This window comes from Oryzias latipes, chromosome 7 (assembly GCF_002234675.1).
Source record: "Oryzias latipes chromosome 7, ASM223467v1".
In the NCBI taxonomy this organism is placed as follows: Eukaryota; Metazoa; Chordata; class Actinopteri; order Beloniformes; family Adrianichthyidae; genus Oryzias; species Oryzias latipes.
In genome coordinates, this window is record NC_019865.2 from 7,531,463 (window position 1) to 7,547,567 (window position 16,105).

The window sequence follows — 16,105 nt, forward strand, 5'->3', positions numbered from 1 at the left end:
AAAAATGTATTTGTAAACACAATTTTAAGATATTGTGATACTGTGAAAAAAGGTCTTCATGACATCAGTCTTTATTTTTAGTTTTTACTATTAGCGTGTCTGCTAACGGTGCACCAGTATTGTCAAAGATACATCCTACTATTGTTGCATAAATTATTATGTCAACTTTAAACAATCAGAAACATGCCTGTGAAGATAAATCTTTATTTGAACTCATGTAGATTTAAGTTTAGTAACTGTTCTTACAGCAATCAACCATGTTGGACTCTAAGGTTCCATTTGTTAGTGAACACATGAATGGTGACATCTCCCATAACACTAAAGCTGCTCACATTGCATTAATTAAAATAAGCTTATTATAATGTAAAAAATTACAAAGATGTCTTGATTTATTATGTTAAGGTCTTACTTTATGTCATAAAAATGCACATTCTTTTATTTTAAATATCAGGATTTGTATCTGTATGTATTTTAACATTTTGCACATAAATCATCAGTGTGTCATTACAAATATAAAGGCATTGGCAAATAAAAGCATGATCAAAATATGCAGGTTTAGTTATATTACAGCTTCAATGTCATTGGGGAATAGTATCCTAATGTTTATTAATTTTTAATGGTCCTTAAATCCTGGCATGGGAAAGGGTCTTGCAAACAGCTCCACCTGCTGGCGGACCTCTGCCATGGTGGATACTGTGTTGGTGTCCTCCACCAGGAAGGATTTGAAGCTGGCCAAATTTCCTGATTTATGAAAGAAAGTTACAAACATTTGATTAAGTAAATTGCAAGTTAGAATAAGATGAATCTATAAACACACTACAAAGCAGCAGCTTTGAAAAAAAAAGCATCAAATTCAAACAAAGTTGAGAAATTATCTCACCTGTTTTCTTTTTAATGTCTAAGGCAATCTGAATCCCTTCATCAATAAAATCTACAACCTTTTCAAAGTCGGCTTCTTTTAGTCCTCGTGAGGTCAGAGCTGGTGTTCCTGCACAAAGGTGACGAAAGATTAGTGTCAAAAAAGTATCAGAAAGTCTTTGCTCCTCACGCTTACATAGCTCATTCACATGTGAAAAAAAGTTAAGTTCAAGAAACGTATGAAATATAAACTGTCATTTGTTTATCTGAATTGTAACTGAAGCAAAGCAACAATATTTGTGAACATGCCGAGCCTGAGTCCTCCTGGAGTGAGTGCGCTCTTATCCCCGGGACAGGTGTTCTTGTTGGCGGTGATGGAGACCAGCTCCAAGACTCTTTCAACTCGAGCACCATCTATCCCACGAGGTCGAAGGTCAACCAAGACCAGGTGATTGTCTGTTCCACCTGAGAGATTTAGAGGGTGAAGAGAGCGTGTTTGTTTGGTTTATGGTTAACTTCCGTTCAGGTTCGGTTCATCTTAAGGGATAAAAGAAACTGCTGCTCCATTCAATTTCTTTTCAAACCTTTAACCTCTTAAGATCTGGCATCCACATGTGTAGACAGCACATTTTAAGCTACCACAGCAGGTATTTCTGCTTAACTGGGGCCCTGTGACTACAAATATAGATGGTTAGCTCAAATGTTAGCTCAGCTTAAGCTAATTAGTTTTTCATTGCTTTTAAGATTTGTAATATACATTGCTTACATGTGTTGTCAACTATCTAATACATTTTAAGAGGATCTTTCTAAAGCCTTTTAACAAAAATACACATGACCCTGAAGACCCACTCCGATCATTTTTTAAGCTATAGTCAAAGCGTTTCCAGTGATCTTTAAAATCTATTTGTGCCATTTTTTGCCCAAATCAAAAACCAGTATTGTTTTCTTGGAGATCATTTCTACAGAGCCGCAGTAGCTGGTTAAAAATTTGCCTCTGAGTTGTGGGCCGAGTTGTTGGCGTGTAGCATCCACACAGCTTTTGACTCTGTTTGCCTGCCGCGAATCTCGTCTGGATCCTGACTACTCCTGTTTTTTCTCTGATGCTCCCATGCTCATTATTGACCCCTGTCTGCCTGATCCGGATTTAGGTTTGTGGACATTTAGCTGAGCTAATAAACCTGCTGCAATTGGAACCAGCCGTCTGCCCGTTTTGTGACAGTGGCCCACTGATTGTGGCTTCCACGTCACAACTATAAGCTTTTTCAAACAGCATTTTTTTTCCTGTCTGCTCCTGATTCACAATGATTTGAGTAAAGAAACACTCAGAAATGTAATTTTTAACTTAATTTTCTGAATATATGTCCTCCATCATCAGAAAAATGCTACAAGAACATGTTCAAAACACCAAAAACATAAATTTAATTGAAGGTGGTATTTAAAGAAAAGGAAAAAGCTGTTGCATCAAATGCAAAAAGGTAGAAAAGAAGCAAAACCAGAGCCCAATGTTATAAACGGAGAAAGAAATGTATTTTTGAAGATTCAAATTTAAATCAACTTAGTACCTGACACAAGGGTGTAACCTTTCTTCAGTAAAGCATTAGCCATAGCTTTGGAATTAAGCAACACTTGAGCGATGTACTCTTTGAACATGGGAGTGGAAGCCTACAGAGACAGAAATTAGGCTGCATGAGAGAAATACCTTATAGAACACTTCAGATGACATCCACTCTGGGAGCGCATTGTTTATACATGAGCTGCTGATATTAAACTGGCTCCTCAGTTTCAATTTCCTTGAATATTTTTCAATATGATGTGCTGCCTGTTAACCAGCTCGGTAGCCTATGGTGGTATAGACCTAAAACTGGGAGATTGTGGGTCCAATTATTGATACCAAAAAGCCGAAGTCCCATAGACTTCTAATGACAAATAAACAGCTATTACTCAGTCATCATGTTAGTCAGAATAACCATTCTAGCTCTACTACCTTTTATTAAAGTGTTCTTGCTAATCTTAATTTTTTTCATGATATTTTTTCATGATACTTTTGCTGTAGCTTAATCATTCCCTGCCACCTTCTCTGCCTCATTGTAACACTAAACCTCCATTAAAGTAGGTGGCCTCACATTGAATGTTCGAAACGTTTCATTGACAGATTCTCCCAAGCCAGCTTTCAGCGGAAGGGGTGTGGCCTTCTAATGTACTCACTCCTGATTGGAGAGAGTCGTTGCCATTGAAATGTAGACGGACCAAGCACAGCTTACTGGGGGTGGCTGGTTCCAACATGTCGATGGACGAATCACAAAAAATTGGTGACTGAATTGAGTTCATTTAGTTGGAACCAGAAGCAAGGACTTGTCTATGGGTGACGTCAAACACAATTCGTCCCGTTAGATATTATACAGCCAGTGGTTCAAATCTACGGTTGGGTTATACTAAAAAAGGGGGGCTGCAGCTCACAGGTCCTTGAGAGGATGGGTCAAATCCAGAAAACAAATGTTGGACGATTCCCATTATTGTGCCCAACTTTTGGCTGAATGCCAATCAAATATTGTTGAATATCAGAACCTGTTTGAGGGCAACTGCAACTCCAGCAATGGCATGATTATGTGGTCCTCCTTGAAGTGATGGGAACACAGCAAAGTTCACTCTGTCCTGCAGGTCATAGAGAACTTTCCGGCCTTTTGCATCCACGGACCGCACGCCTTTCCGATAGAAAATCATACCCGCCCTGAAAAGGGAAGAAAACAAAATTTTAGCTTAGCATTAATCCCAACCCTCTGTTGCTTTCCAAACGGTAATCATCCAAGCCCTCACCTTGATCCACGAAGGGACTTATGGGTCGTTGTGGTGACCAAGTCGGCATGCTGAAAAGGAGAGGGAACAGCTCCAGCTGCCACCAGGCCGCTGATGTGAGCCATGTCAGCCAGCAGGTAAGCATTTACCTCCTCACACAGCTGAAAGACACACAGACTGACTCACTTTACTGTTAATACACTTTTTCTTATGTTTTCTTTCCAGCATTCATGTTTAAAATGAAAAAAAATTGGAGGAACCTTCTTCATACGGAAGTAGTCAATGAGGCGAGCATAAGCACTGGTTCCTGCAATGATGACTTTAGGTCTGAAGAGACGGGCAACCTTTTCCAACATTTCATAGTCAATTAGACCTGTCTGAGGCTGAGACATTAAAGAGAAGCACAGACAATAAAAAACATGGCCTCATATAGGTTTGGTATTTATTATTCATTTTTTATAAGCTTAGGATGTTTCTACTCACAAACTACTCACATCCAGCTTGTACGGTGTGGATTCAAAGTAAATGGAGGTGGCTGATATTCTCTTGTTGTTTGTCATGTAGCCGTGAGTGAGGCTGAAAGAAAGATGTGGAGCAAAGTGTGCGTGTCAGTTTGAGGAGCTGCATGGGTGTCAGAAATGCAAACTTTTTCTTCCTACTTCAAAAATATGGTTTCACTCATCTTCCACTTTATTTATGTTTTTGTATTTTATTGCTCAATCAAGAAAACATTAATTTGTAGTGTTCTTGTTCATTCACTGACTTTATAGACTATTCCTTGACTCAAAGCGCAGCCTGATGTCCAAAACCTGTTTCCACAGATTTAAAGAGTGTGGAAATGGAGTGTGTGTTTTGTGGAGATGGGTGGGATTAAGGTCTTTTATTTATTTTCTTGTATTCATTTCCCTTTGTTTATTTTTTTTGTGTACAGCACTTTGTGTTACCATGTATAAAAAGTAGTGTATAAACAATCACTTTGATTTGTCTTTTTAGAATTGTGAACCAAGAATGTTCCAAATAAAAATGCAAAGTGAGTTCTGTAGAAATAATAATGCATATTTTTTAAACTTAATGTCAAAAAAATTGCATTTTGAAATAAATATGTGTTAAGTAAGAACTTTCATGCATAAATCTTGATTTGTAAACTTTTTCAGTGTTGCACAAGCAGCTAAATGCACATTGGTATTATTCTAAATTTTAATGTTTCTAAAAAGAACGTAAAACTTTTACTTACTGTCCTCCATCTGGGAGATCGAGGCCCATGATGCGGTCATGGGGCTGCAGCACAGCAGTGTAGGCTGCAAAGTTTGCAGGGGATCCTGAGTATGGCTGGACATTGACACCCCAAAGGTTTGGGTCCAGACCAAAAACACTGAGCGCTCGTTGCTGACACAGCAGCTCGATCTGATCAACAACTTCTGCTCCTCCGTAGTACCTGAGAGATGATAAACAAACTGAAATGATTTGATGAACAAAGCATGTATTATTTCTTACTTCTTGCTCCTCTGAACAGCATTTCCCTTAACAAAACCGGACGTTGCATGTTTTGAAATTGTGAATATTTTTGCTTTACCTTTGCCCTGGGTATCCCTCAGAGTATTTATTGTTCAGACAGGAGCCTTGTGCCTCGAGGGCTGCACGGCTGCAGAAGTTCTGGTGGGAAAAACAGAGTAACTGTTAAGAGTTGCCCATTTTACTTTAATCGCTGCTTTTCATGCAATCTCACTGACATGTTAAGCTGATTTGCTGCAAAAACAAATGAAGGTTTGATATAAGGCTCTGTATATATAAACCCTTATATTGTTGAAGACTTTTTTCAAACCCATTTGTGTGAGAAAAGAAAATGTATGCAAATGAAATTTCATTCTTGCCCCAATTTTCTTCCACTCTCACTTCAGCTCATTTTTTGGCTAACTCCTTTTCTCAATCATTCCCTGCCACCTTCTCTGCCTCATTATAACACTAAACCTGTTACCTATCAGGGATCTCTCAGTCTAGTTTTAAACTAATTCCCTCCCTCAAATGAAACCCTTCTGACTTTTCTGTCCATTATTCCAACACTCAAAAGTGACTTTCTTTCTCTTTCATCTTATCTCAAAACATAAAGATCAATGAGAAGAAGAGACAAAGATAACAGGATCTTTTGAGGGCATTTGGAAAATAATGAATCTAAAAAACACAGACCTCTCATCTAGGAATTGGCCTGCAGGGACACTGACTGACAGCACATCTGCATAAAAATGACAGTCTTTTGGAAGTCATAAAGTAAAAGCTTCATAACTTTCTGGAAAAAAAAACAGAACTAGCTTCTTTCCCTTTAGCTTTAAATAAATTAGTAAATTGCAAAATATGGAACTAAAGCAAACCTTTGGACTCCAAAGAAAAAAAACATACACAAAAAAGCCATACTATTGAGCTGTTTATTTTTGTTTCTCCTGTGTTCTTACTTTTACTTCCTTATATGATTCTGAGAATGCTCTGCCATATTTTCAATACAGAATTTAAAATGATCAGCTCTGACAAAAAAAACGCCCATTCTGCGTGAATGACTGTTACCTTGTTTGCAAGCAAGATGCTAGACGCATTTCTTTATATATTCATCAACATAAATGAATGAGTGGTGTCCTTTATGTTTGATATGAGTCAAGCAAGCCAAAGAAATAATCCACCTTAGAGCCTGATGTTCCAATTGTTGTGTAGGATAGGACCAACATGCTATGACTGCTTTCACACCTACAACAGTCAGAGCTAGAACTAAAACATTTAAAGACCCACTCCAATCATCTTTTGATCTTTTTTCAAAGCGTTTTCAGTGGTCTTTTAATTATGATCATGCCGTTTTCACCCAAATCAAAATGCTTTTTAAGACATAGTTTCAACAGTAGTTTATCAGAAATTCACCTCTGAGTTGCTCCATTGGCATGGAGCAACTCCATCCCCCTTCCCATCACCCATAATTGGGAGCTCTCTCCTCTTTTCACTATATTTCTTCTCACCTCTGACGCGATGAGCTCCAGCCCTCGGCACTGCCTATCCTTTTCTTGCTGCAGGAGACTCCACATCTCTGGATCATCCTGGGCCAAGCTTTCCTGTCCCGTCCACCCACTGCTGCTGCCGCTGCTGAGGCCTCGCCTGCGTGAGCTTGCACTGAAGTGCCCCTCTGTCCCCAAAACTCCTGAAAGCCTGGTGAGGAGGCGCTGCTGCATGGGCAGTGGATCAACACAGAAAAACAATGTGACTCACAGATTTTCATTGATGAGCTGGGAACAAACCTCCCTGTACTCTGTGCTCTGCTTTTTAACACAGGATGTAAGTGTGGAGTGGGAAGACAAATGGGATGCTTTACTTTTTTGCTCCTGGTGATAAATTTTAATCAGAACTCGGTATTGTATTTCAAATCAGCTAAACAGAGCTTGCTTCCCAAGAGTTCTGTTTTTCTGGGGGTTTTTTTGTTCCAAGATCAATCCTCTGGTGTTTTTTAAACTTCATAAGAATTTGAACATCATTTTGTTACTCAGAATTATAGGGCTTTCGATGAAGGTTTGAAAATAAGGGAGTATGGATAATGTACCTTTGATGTCTGAAAAAAAAGGCAGTAAATAAAAGGCAGTAAAAACCCAAACACGTTATTCAAAGGAGTAGTTATGGGAAACCTTGGACTTGAAAAATACATGGAAGCGGTTTGAGGTCAGGTTAGTTGAAGCTGGCTTGCACTTGTGTGATTGTTGTGCAACAGTGTGCTACTTCTAAAAGACACATTACTGTTGAGAAAAAATGCAGGTGAAAGTAAGCCTTTCATCTTTGGTATTCATTATCTTGCATAACAGTATTGCACACATCAGGGTTTCATTCAACAGAAAAGGATTTGAGGAAAAACATACCTTTCTGCAACAAACATAACTACACTAGAAATCCATGCATCTTGAAAGCAGACAATCCTGAGGTAAGCTTAACCCATAAGAACCCATGGTGATATCAGTGTAACAGAAAAATATCAGAAATGGATTCTGTGGTCCACTTAGTTTGCCGTAAAATACACATAATTACTTTTTTTTACAAAAATTGCGTTTGGGTTCTTATGGGTTAAATGACAGGCTGGCCACATTTACAGTAATCAGGGCATGTTTGGTTAAAAATATAGATACAAGCAGTATATTCTGTGATATAAACTTTTGTCATAATGTTCTTACCCTCAATGTCTTCAGCAGTGACAGAGAAAACATAGTTGTGACGGTTGAGCTCTTGGGAAAAGTGAAAAGTTCCAAAGTGCAAAGAGTGTGAGGGCAGATCATACTGGATCAGTCAGGAGCATGCGCGCTTTCCCTCACTGATAAAAACGATTACTTAAGTGAACAATGTTTTTCATCTCAGTCCGTCTCTGATCTTCAAGAATAACCTCCGTTGAAATTTACAAGCGTACAATAGTTTTATGTTTGAAAAGAGAACTGAAAAATAAAAAAAACACACGCGCACACACATTTTGTGATAACTATGCTCTCAAAAATGTACAGTTTATTTTATCCTTGAGCTAAAAACGCATTTGTTACAAGTGAAATCTGTGGTGTTTTTTATTTAATTAATTTATGTTGGAGATTTTTGGTAGTTTGGTTTGAAAGCAGCAGGAAGCTTCTGGTTAAAAGACTGAGGCTTTTGTGTACATTTAGAAAACTCTGTGTTTGTGGGCTTAATCCAAATGCTCCAACTGGCTCCTTTGACCAAACCCTCACATGCAGTGCAAAGTAGGGATATATGTCCTCCAGAGTCAGTTGTGCACGTCTGATTGTCTTTTATGGCTTCAGGATAAACTGTGAAAGATGTACCCCGCTTCTTACTTACTCACATATTGGTGCTATATGGTCACACTCCAAAAAAATCACAAAAACTATTTTCTATGTGTAAACGGTGGAAAAACGTCTGATATCCAATTTTAACACACTAAAAGTCTGCTGTTTTTCAGATGATGGGTCATAATTAAAGCTCAAATGTTTTGATGAAATTGTTAAAATCAATGTTTCTCAATGTTGTGTGGCAAAAGTAAACAATCTGGTTTTAATTTAGAAAAAAATCTCACATTCATGAAACGTGTAGAAACTGCAAAAACTTTGAGTTTCATAAAACACAAATCAAGTTGATCTTGATTCTGACAAGTCTAAAAGTTGTGATCTGGACAAACTTTCTGCACCAGTCTGTAGTCCGTGCCCTTGAAGGCGATGAAGATGCATATAACTTTAAACGGTTTGGCACAGATCCAGGCTGCTTGCGACTGGGTGTTTTCTGAGTAGCAGGTCTGTCCCGGGTCATACAAGCAGGGCTTGGTCTTCTTGGACCGGTTGGTTCTCTGGTACTCCACACGGCAGTTGAGCTCTGTCGCCGTCATCATGTCTTGCTGAAATTTCTGCTCCTCTGTGGAAGTAGACCTGGTGGACTGAGACTGGTTGGGGAACTGGGTTGTCATTTCAGGAAATGGGACAGAGCTTTTGCTCTGACTGCTCATGGGTGCACCATCCAGAAGCTCCCATCCGACAGCTTTAGAGGGAGGGACAATGCTCACTGATATGTTCCCCAGACTAGAGGAATTATGACGGAAGTAGACACTGAAGGTTCCATTGATGTGGTCTACAATTTTTCCCGTAACAAGGAGGCTGAACTTCACTGTTTTCACATTGAAGTAGAAGTCACCCCAGCCCAGGATTTTCTTGGCTTTGGGGGGTGTTTTTGCTGGAGGTTTAGCTTTTGGAGGGTTGCGGTATAGATATTGATCAGTCGCTTGTGAAAGGTTCTGAGGCCAGCCATGGGAGCCATACACTGATGTTTTTTGTTTGGTAGGGATGATTTCTAAGTCTTTGGAGATGTGTTTTCCTTTCAGTGCTGCTCCTTTCACATCGCCTGTCTCTGCCTCCTCCTGCTTCCACTGTTGGCTCCCAACGCTTACAGGCTCGGACGTCTCCTGCACCTACAGACAGAACAAAGGTCATTTGATTGGAGATATCTTCCAGCATGACAATGACCCCAAACTCATCGCCCAGGCAACAAAATATCAGCTATGTAAATAGGTGCATGGGGGCACAGTGTTTAGCACTCTTGCCTCGCAGCCAGAAGGCCCCCAGTTCAAGTGCCCTCTGAAGTAAGTTCTTCAAACAGAACACCAATTGGAACACCAATTGGTTACTCTAAATTATCCCTAGGTGTGAACGTGAGTTTGCATGGGTGTGTGATTTGTGGCCCTGCAACAGACTGGCGACCTGTCAAAGATGTTCCCTGCCTTTGCCCACGAGTGGCCGGGATAGGCTCCAGCAGCCCCGTTACCCCAAAAGGGACATAACGGATTTAGATGAATAATTGTAAAAAGCGTTTCAAGTTCTTAAGTGTTCTAGCCAGTCTTCAACTTCAGTCCAATAGAAACTGTTGGGGACGCTGTGATGTTGTTTCCAGCCAAAACATCACAGCTCTTGAGAAGATCTGCATAGAAGAATGGACCAAAATAGCTGCTACAGTGCAAACCTGGCGAAGACCTACAGGAAGAGTTTGACCTCTGACAACCAGGGTTATGTAAAAAAGTATTGTGCTGAACTTTTATTATTGATTTTGGTTCATGCATTGTCAAAAACCTGGCTATAAAAAGAGGTTTTTAAAAATGCCTATTTTTAAATCACACGCTGAAGCAAATTTGAGAGTATAATGTCTCAAGATCTTTTCTGCAGAGTTTGATGCACCAGAACTGTAAAGGTTTCCTTTAGTTGTTTGAATGAAACATTAAAAAAAGAAAATCAGCCCTTTACTTTAGAAAATTTCCTATAATTACCGTATATAATGCTTCTGTTTAGAATGTCTTTGTATTTGTATTTTTCTTTCAAAAACAGCTGATCTCATATGTAATTTTAAAGTTTAGTGTACTAAATCATTTTAAAAGATTTAAAAAAAAAGACATCAATTACCCTTGATCATCAGGGTGACCGCAACTGAAGGAGTTTCCCTCTAGCTATTTACATGGTGGCAAGGTAATCCATTTAAATGATTCTTCTTGATCAATAAGACATCTCCTTTGGGCAAGATGCTGCGATCACATTCAGCCTCCTCTAACTAATTTTTATTTTGACCCTTTGTCCTCAAAAGTTCCTCAATTCCCTTTTTAAAACTGTCAATCATATTTCCATTAAAACCAGGATAATAGACTGGCCTACAGGATTATTAATCAATATACTTGAAATACAGACAGACATACGTCTCTGCCGATTAGAATACGACTTTTTAAGTGAATTTCATTTGAGATACAGTAGGTTAAGCATAATAAAACAGTTCACTTCATTCTTTTTCTTTTCGAGTTTCCTTAAATGATCCTTAATAAATCTTTCCTCTTCTGCTTTACTCAAAAAAAAACATTGTTGTTTAAAGCATTTGAGTAAGTACTTGAAATGAAAGAAAGATTAAGGACTGTGTTTTTATATTTCTTAATCTCCATCCACATCGTTTTCCTCCAAATTCTCATTTTGGGTTGAACACACAATTTAGACATGTTTTGGGGAAATCAGCCTCCCAAAAACAAACCACCCTGGTACAACCCTCGCCATGGTTACATTTTTTTTCTTTGACCTGAACTTAACTGTAACAGTTGATCAGCTCTGTGATCAGAACAAAAATGCAACACTAAAACCAGGTCTTGGTTCAAAAAGAAAACAAAACTTGTTAAAGTTGTGAGGAAAAAGCTTATTCAATTCAAAATGTCAGATTCAATTTTATTTGTATAGCCCAAATTCACAACAACAGTCGTCTCGATGGGCTTCGTATTGAAAAAGTTAAACATGACATCAAAAAGATCAATACATAGAATTCAATAGGAAAATACTAAATTGAACTAACTAAACAGACTAAACTAAAATGGACATTGTTATCCTCAAAAGACACAATTTTCTTCCTAAAATATTAGTAAATTAAATAGTCCTCACTTTTTCAACTTGAGAAAATTATTGTCTTTTTCAACAAAAGTCTATGCAAATCGTTGCAAATTTGTTCATGTGTTTTCTTCCATTTGTGTATGATTTTTGGTATTTAATTTAGTCCTCCTTGAGAGGAAGAGTCAAACATTTGTTAACCGCTCATGCAGAATTGCGGAAACAGACTGATCAATCAAACTGTTGTAGATATCGGGACTTAATCATTTCCTGATCTTGTCAACCACTGCACAAGTTCTTGTTTGCATACTTAGCCACCCTATAGCTAAGAGGTTTTATTACAAACAATATAAAAGAAGCATTATCTTTCTGCTGTATGTCAACTAAACCGTTTTGCAGTCATTTGCAGACATTTAGAAATGTCTTTAAAGTAATACTTAATGTTAATTGGGGAAGAGATTCACTGCAGATTTAGCGTTGTTATTTTGTGATTAAAGAACAGATGCATTTCGATTTCATTTCATTTGTCATTAAATTATATTTAAGTCTAACTGTAGTGGCAGTGTGATAAATGTTCAGGTTTTTTTTTCCCATTTTCATGGCATAAAATGATGTAAAAAAGACATCTACACAAAATAATAAGGCTGCTATACTGTGATAATTGTTTTTTTTTTCCATTAGCCCCTAACCTCACCATCCCTGTGCATCAATCCTGCGCTTCTCTTACTGCTGGAGGAGCTGCAGATGATATTGTTGCAATCTTTAAACCTTGAACTACTGCTGTTCTCACCTTCCCTAATTGGAGCTCACAATGTGACAGTCGTGTCACTGGTGTGTCAAGATGCCAGCGCGGTGAATGCGACTGAGCGGAGGAGTGGATGCAACAAATGTGAGAAAGCACTTGCAGAGACAAATAAAGAAAAAAAATCAATTTAAAAAAAATATAACAGAAATTAAAATGCAATAAGAAATGCAACGCTTTGGTAGCGTAGCAGCTTGATGTAACACCTCGGTAATTATGTAAAATCCATTTCAGTTGAGTTATTTACTATCTTTTAAACTGGCATTGTTTGGCAAATTTGGGAACAATTAAACATGTAATGACAGTTAAAGAAGCAGCGATTGTACCAAAGACTGTTTATATATATATTGTTTGTTATAAATTGATTTAGTGTACAGTATACAGATTGCACTTGTGAGCAGAATACTGAAGTTCCTGCTGTTATCACTTCAGTACAGCTCATAATGATGCTGTAAATAAAGAGCACAAACTCAGGAGGAGACCAGACTCACCGCAAAGGGAAGAAGCCACAGACAGGTGATAAGAAAGTTCTGACAAAGAAATCTCATTTTCGAACGCCGTTTCTCCATCTAGAGCCAGTTTTCCCCCAGAAGACTTGACTTTGTTAAACCTGACTCTCACTGCTCTGCAGAAGGAGCTTCACAAATCTTCAAGACTTGAAGTGAATCCCCAGCTCATCTCTCCCCTTCCCTCCCACTGAGTCTCCCTTCTGCAGCTTCTTTCTTGTTTCCTTTCTCTCCTCTTCACATGCACATGAATGCATGCATGTGCAAACATAGGCACACATACATTGTATAAGGAAAAATAAAAAGAAACATTACCTCGGCACAACTTCAGTTAAACAGTGAATGCCCAGACAACAGCTTAAATTTGTTTTAGACTAATTGTAACCAGAAACAGCAAAGCACTGTGAAGGTAATTCACACGCAGAGAGGTGAAGCTTTTACTTCCCTCTGTGCTCATTTTTACCAGCTGGCCGGCCCCATTATGACTCATCTACCTGGGCAAAAGCTCTTTGAGACAGGCACAGTTTGACAGCCATCCCTGCTGTCCCTGCAGACTTTAGCCACAGGGATGCTGACAAAATGACAAGGGCTCTCTGCAGGAACTGAAATTACTGATAACTGGAGACTGGGCTTTTTAGGGAATTTTTTTAACCTACAAATTACCATAAGTAGTACCAGGACCCAGTTAAACAAAGAATCACACGATTCAGAGACAATGTTAAACTTAGATGTCACACCAACTAACATATTTCAAGTGTCCGCATTCTTTTTATTCTTTCAGCACTTTACTTTACTCTAAATTTATGTGGCTTTTCCAACAAAACATCTTTGACAAAAATTCTTACTCCGAACATTCCAGAGGACATTTAAGGACGGTGAACCTGACTTCAGAAAAATTACCTTTTGTTGTTGGAAAGTTGAAGACAGCTGTTGGGCTGGTATTTGACTGATTAAGAATAAAATTAAAGACAAATATATATTTTAATTTATTTTAAATCCTTAGTGACACGATCTGGGTGACAATCGCTGTTGCAAAGTCACTGTAAAAGTCAAACATTTAATTAAAATCATTTTGACTCTTGTTTTATTGCAGGTACTTTTTGAACGATCTAACTATTTCTTAATCTTCTATGCATGTTCACTTTAGGCAAACAGATGTATTGGTGTTAAAGTTGTTTATTTTATTTTATTTTTTTATTCTGTTGCTCATAAGATCCTTACTTTACTAAATGAATTCATTCCAACACATCTTCACTGCTGATTGTGGATTATTGTATAACATAAATAGGGTTCAAATGCATTTAAGATATTTGCTTATAGGAAAATTTAACCTTTAAAACCATTAATAAAAACATTTTAAACCATAAATTACAAAAGATTTACACAAAAATAACTGTAAAAACTCAACATGACCTTACAAAGAATTAAAATGGTGATTAAATAATTCTTCGTGTGAAGTTAACTGATTTTCTGTTTGCTTTTATGTAAGATGGAAGCCATTCATCAACTTGTCCTGCTATGTTTTCTTTAAGAACCTGCTTTATTTTGTCTATAGGGTTCAGTAGTGCAGCACATTCTCCACAGTGTAAAAATACATAATTTAGATATTTTTTTAAATAATTCGTAAATTTAGTTTTCCTAAATTTTGCTAGGTCTATGTTTTAGTGGAAATTGAGATCATGGCTTGGACTTTGAGAACCTTTGTCAATGTGTAAAACCTGTCTGGCACCCAGCGAGCAGCTCATACTCAGTTTAGGCCCAGTAATATCTGGATTTGTCATCTTGAGAAATCTTCAATTTCTTCCCAGTCATGAACTTACAGTAAAGTCAGAGACTGTCTGGCAGGTTTCAAATATTAAAGTCAGGGTATGCTCCCAAACAAGACGTTTAGAAGTTAGAAGTTAGAAGTTTGACATAAAGGCTAACAAGTTCTTGTAATTTTAAAGCTCTGTTTTATCAGAATGGGAATCGAGAATTTTTTTAAATGTCTGTTTGTAGTCAATAAATAAATGCATACAAAAATAAAAGACAAAACAATACCTTGAATTTGAGCGAAACTAAATCTTAACAATGTGTAAAGAACACAATTACGTGTAGACGGCCTGTTTACTTTTTAGAATAGTTGGCGCCATCTAGTGTTTCCTATTTGTATAGCAACCTTAGCCTTAGCAAGACTGGGGGCCGCTATGATTGCTCTCTAAAAGTAGAAAATCCAAAAAAATGAATCAAACATTGTGTGTAAATAAATGGACATGAAACCAATAAGCAAAAAACAGATTAATGAAAAGACAAATGTATGATAAGAAAAATTCTACTTGGGGCACTGGAGGTGTCTGCGAAAACCTGACAAATTGAAGTATAAATAAATTAATATTACAAATAGTAAACCTTCCGAATTTTTTTTAATATGCCCTTAAGTAATTTAAAATCTTGGATTTTTCAGCGCACTACATGCATCATTTGAAAAAGACAAAGGGGCGTTACCAACGATAAGGCAAATATCTGACGTTACAAATTTCCAACAATACTTTTGCTGGGTTTAGTTGCATTTCCGATTGTTTGGACATGTTCAGAGGAGGGACAGTGGATTTATTGGTAGAAGGATGTTGGAGATGGAGCTGCCTGGCAGGAGGGCAAGAGGACGGCCAAAGAGGAGATATATGGATGTCTTAACAGAGGACATGAAGTTGGCTAATGTTAGGGTAGAAGATGTCCATGACAGAGTGAGGTGGAAAACGATGATTCGCTGTGGCGACCCCTGATGGGAAAAGCCGAAAGAGAAAGAAGAAGAAGTTGCATTTCCGATTGTAAACAGCAGTAGAAATAGTATTTAGGAAGTTCAATCCACTACAATAGAAATTAGTAATCATAGTGTACATAAACGTTAAAAAGGGATTACATAATATATTTTTGACCGACAATTATGACAAAGTCATAATACCTCAAGTCAGATAGTTTGTTGTTGAAATTAAATACACTTTCACAATTTTACGATTTAGTACTTAAAGTGGCGTATCAGTGAGTAGGAAAAGATCATGTGACTCGTACCCACAATTCCATGCGCGTTCCCTCGATCTTTTGACGAAAATTACGCGGTTAAAATGACTCTTGCTTACAAAAAAGTGCTAAACCGTAATAGGTAGGATTAGGATTATTAAAAGACAAATAGAATCTGTATGTTCTGATTCATAATGCAAACCGACATAGAGAACATCATGTCCGGGAATGAGGTTGGTCCTTTTTGTCGACAACAGTCA

General features: G+C 37.8%; 1 protein-coding gene across 1 annotated transcript; it reads right to left on the minus strand.

The window, feature by feature from the left end:
* Positions 1–186: 186 nt before the first annotated feature.
* LOC101164888 (serine hydroxymethyltransferase, mitochondrial) lies at positions 187–12,973 on the minus strand. The gene is made up of 13 exons (XM_004070347.4): positions 12,834–12,973; positions 7,842–9,604; positions 6,648–6,851; positions 5,225–5,304; positions 4,886–5,086; positions 4,146–4,227; positions 3,912–4,034; positions 3,673–3,812; positions 3,424–3,586; positions 2,421–2,520; positions 1,168–1,323; positions 881–988; positions 187–741 (listed from the first exon to the last, which is right to left on the minus strand). The coding sequence occupies exons 2-13, from the start codon at positions 7,941–7,943 to the stop codon at positions 614–616; spliced, it is 1,587 nt and encodes a 528-aa protein (XP_004070395.2). The 5' UTR covers positions 7,944–9,604; positions 12,834–12,973; the 3' UTR covers positions 187–613.
* Between the last annotated feature and the right edge of the window lie 3,132 nt (positions 12,974–16,105).

What these genes read in the sequence shown, in the direction of transcription:
- LOC101164888 (XM_004070347.4), bottom strand. Translation starts at nt 7,943, where the DNA reads ATGATCTGCCCTCACACTCTTTGCACTTTGGAACTTTTCACTTTTCCC. An exon ending in GAGGGATACCCAGGGCAAAG is followed by an intron (nt 5,087 to 5,224) that starts GTAAAGCAAAAA and finishes ATCATCTCTCAG; the next exon opens with GTACTACGGAGGAGCAGAAG. An exon ending in AGGTTACACCCTTGTGTCAG is followed by an intron (nt 1,324 to 2,420) that starts GTACTAAGTTGA and finishes TAAATCTCTCAG; the next exon opens with GTGGAACAGACAATCACCTG.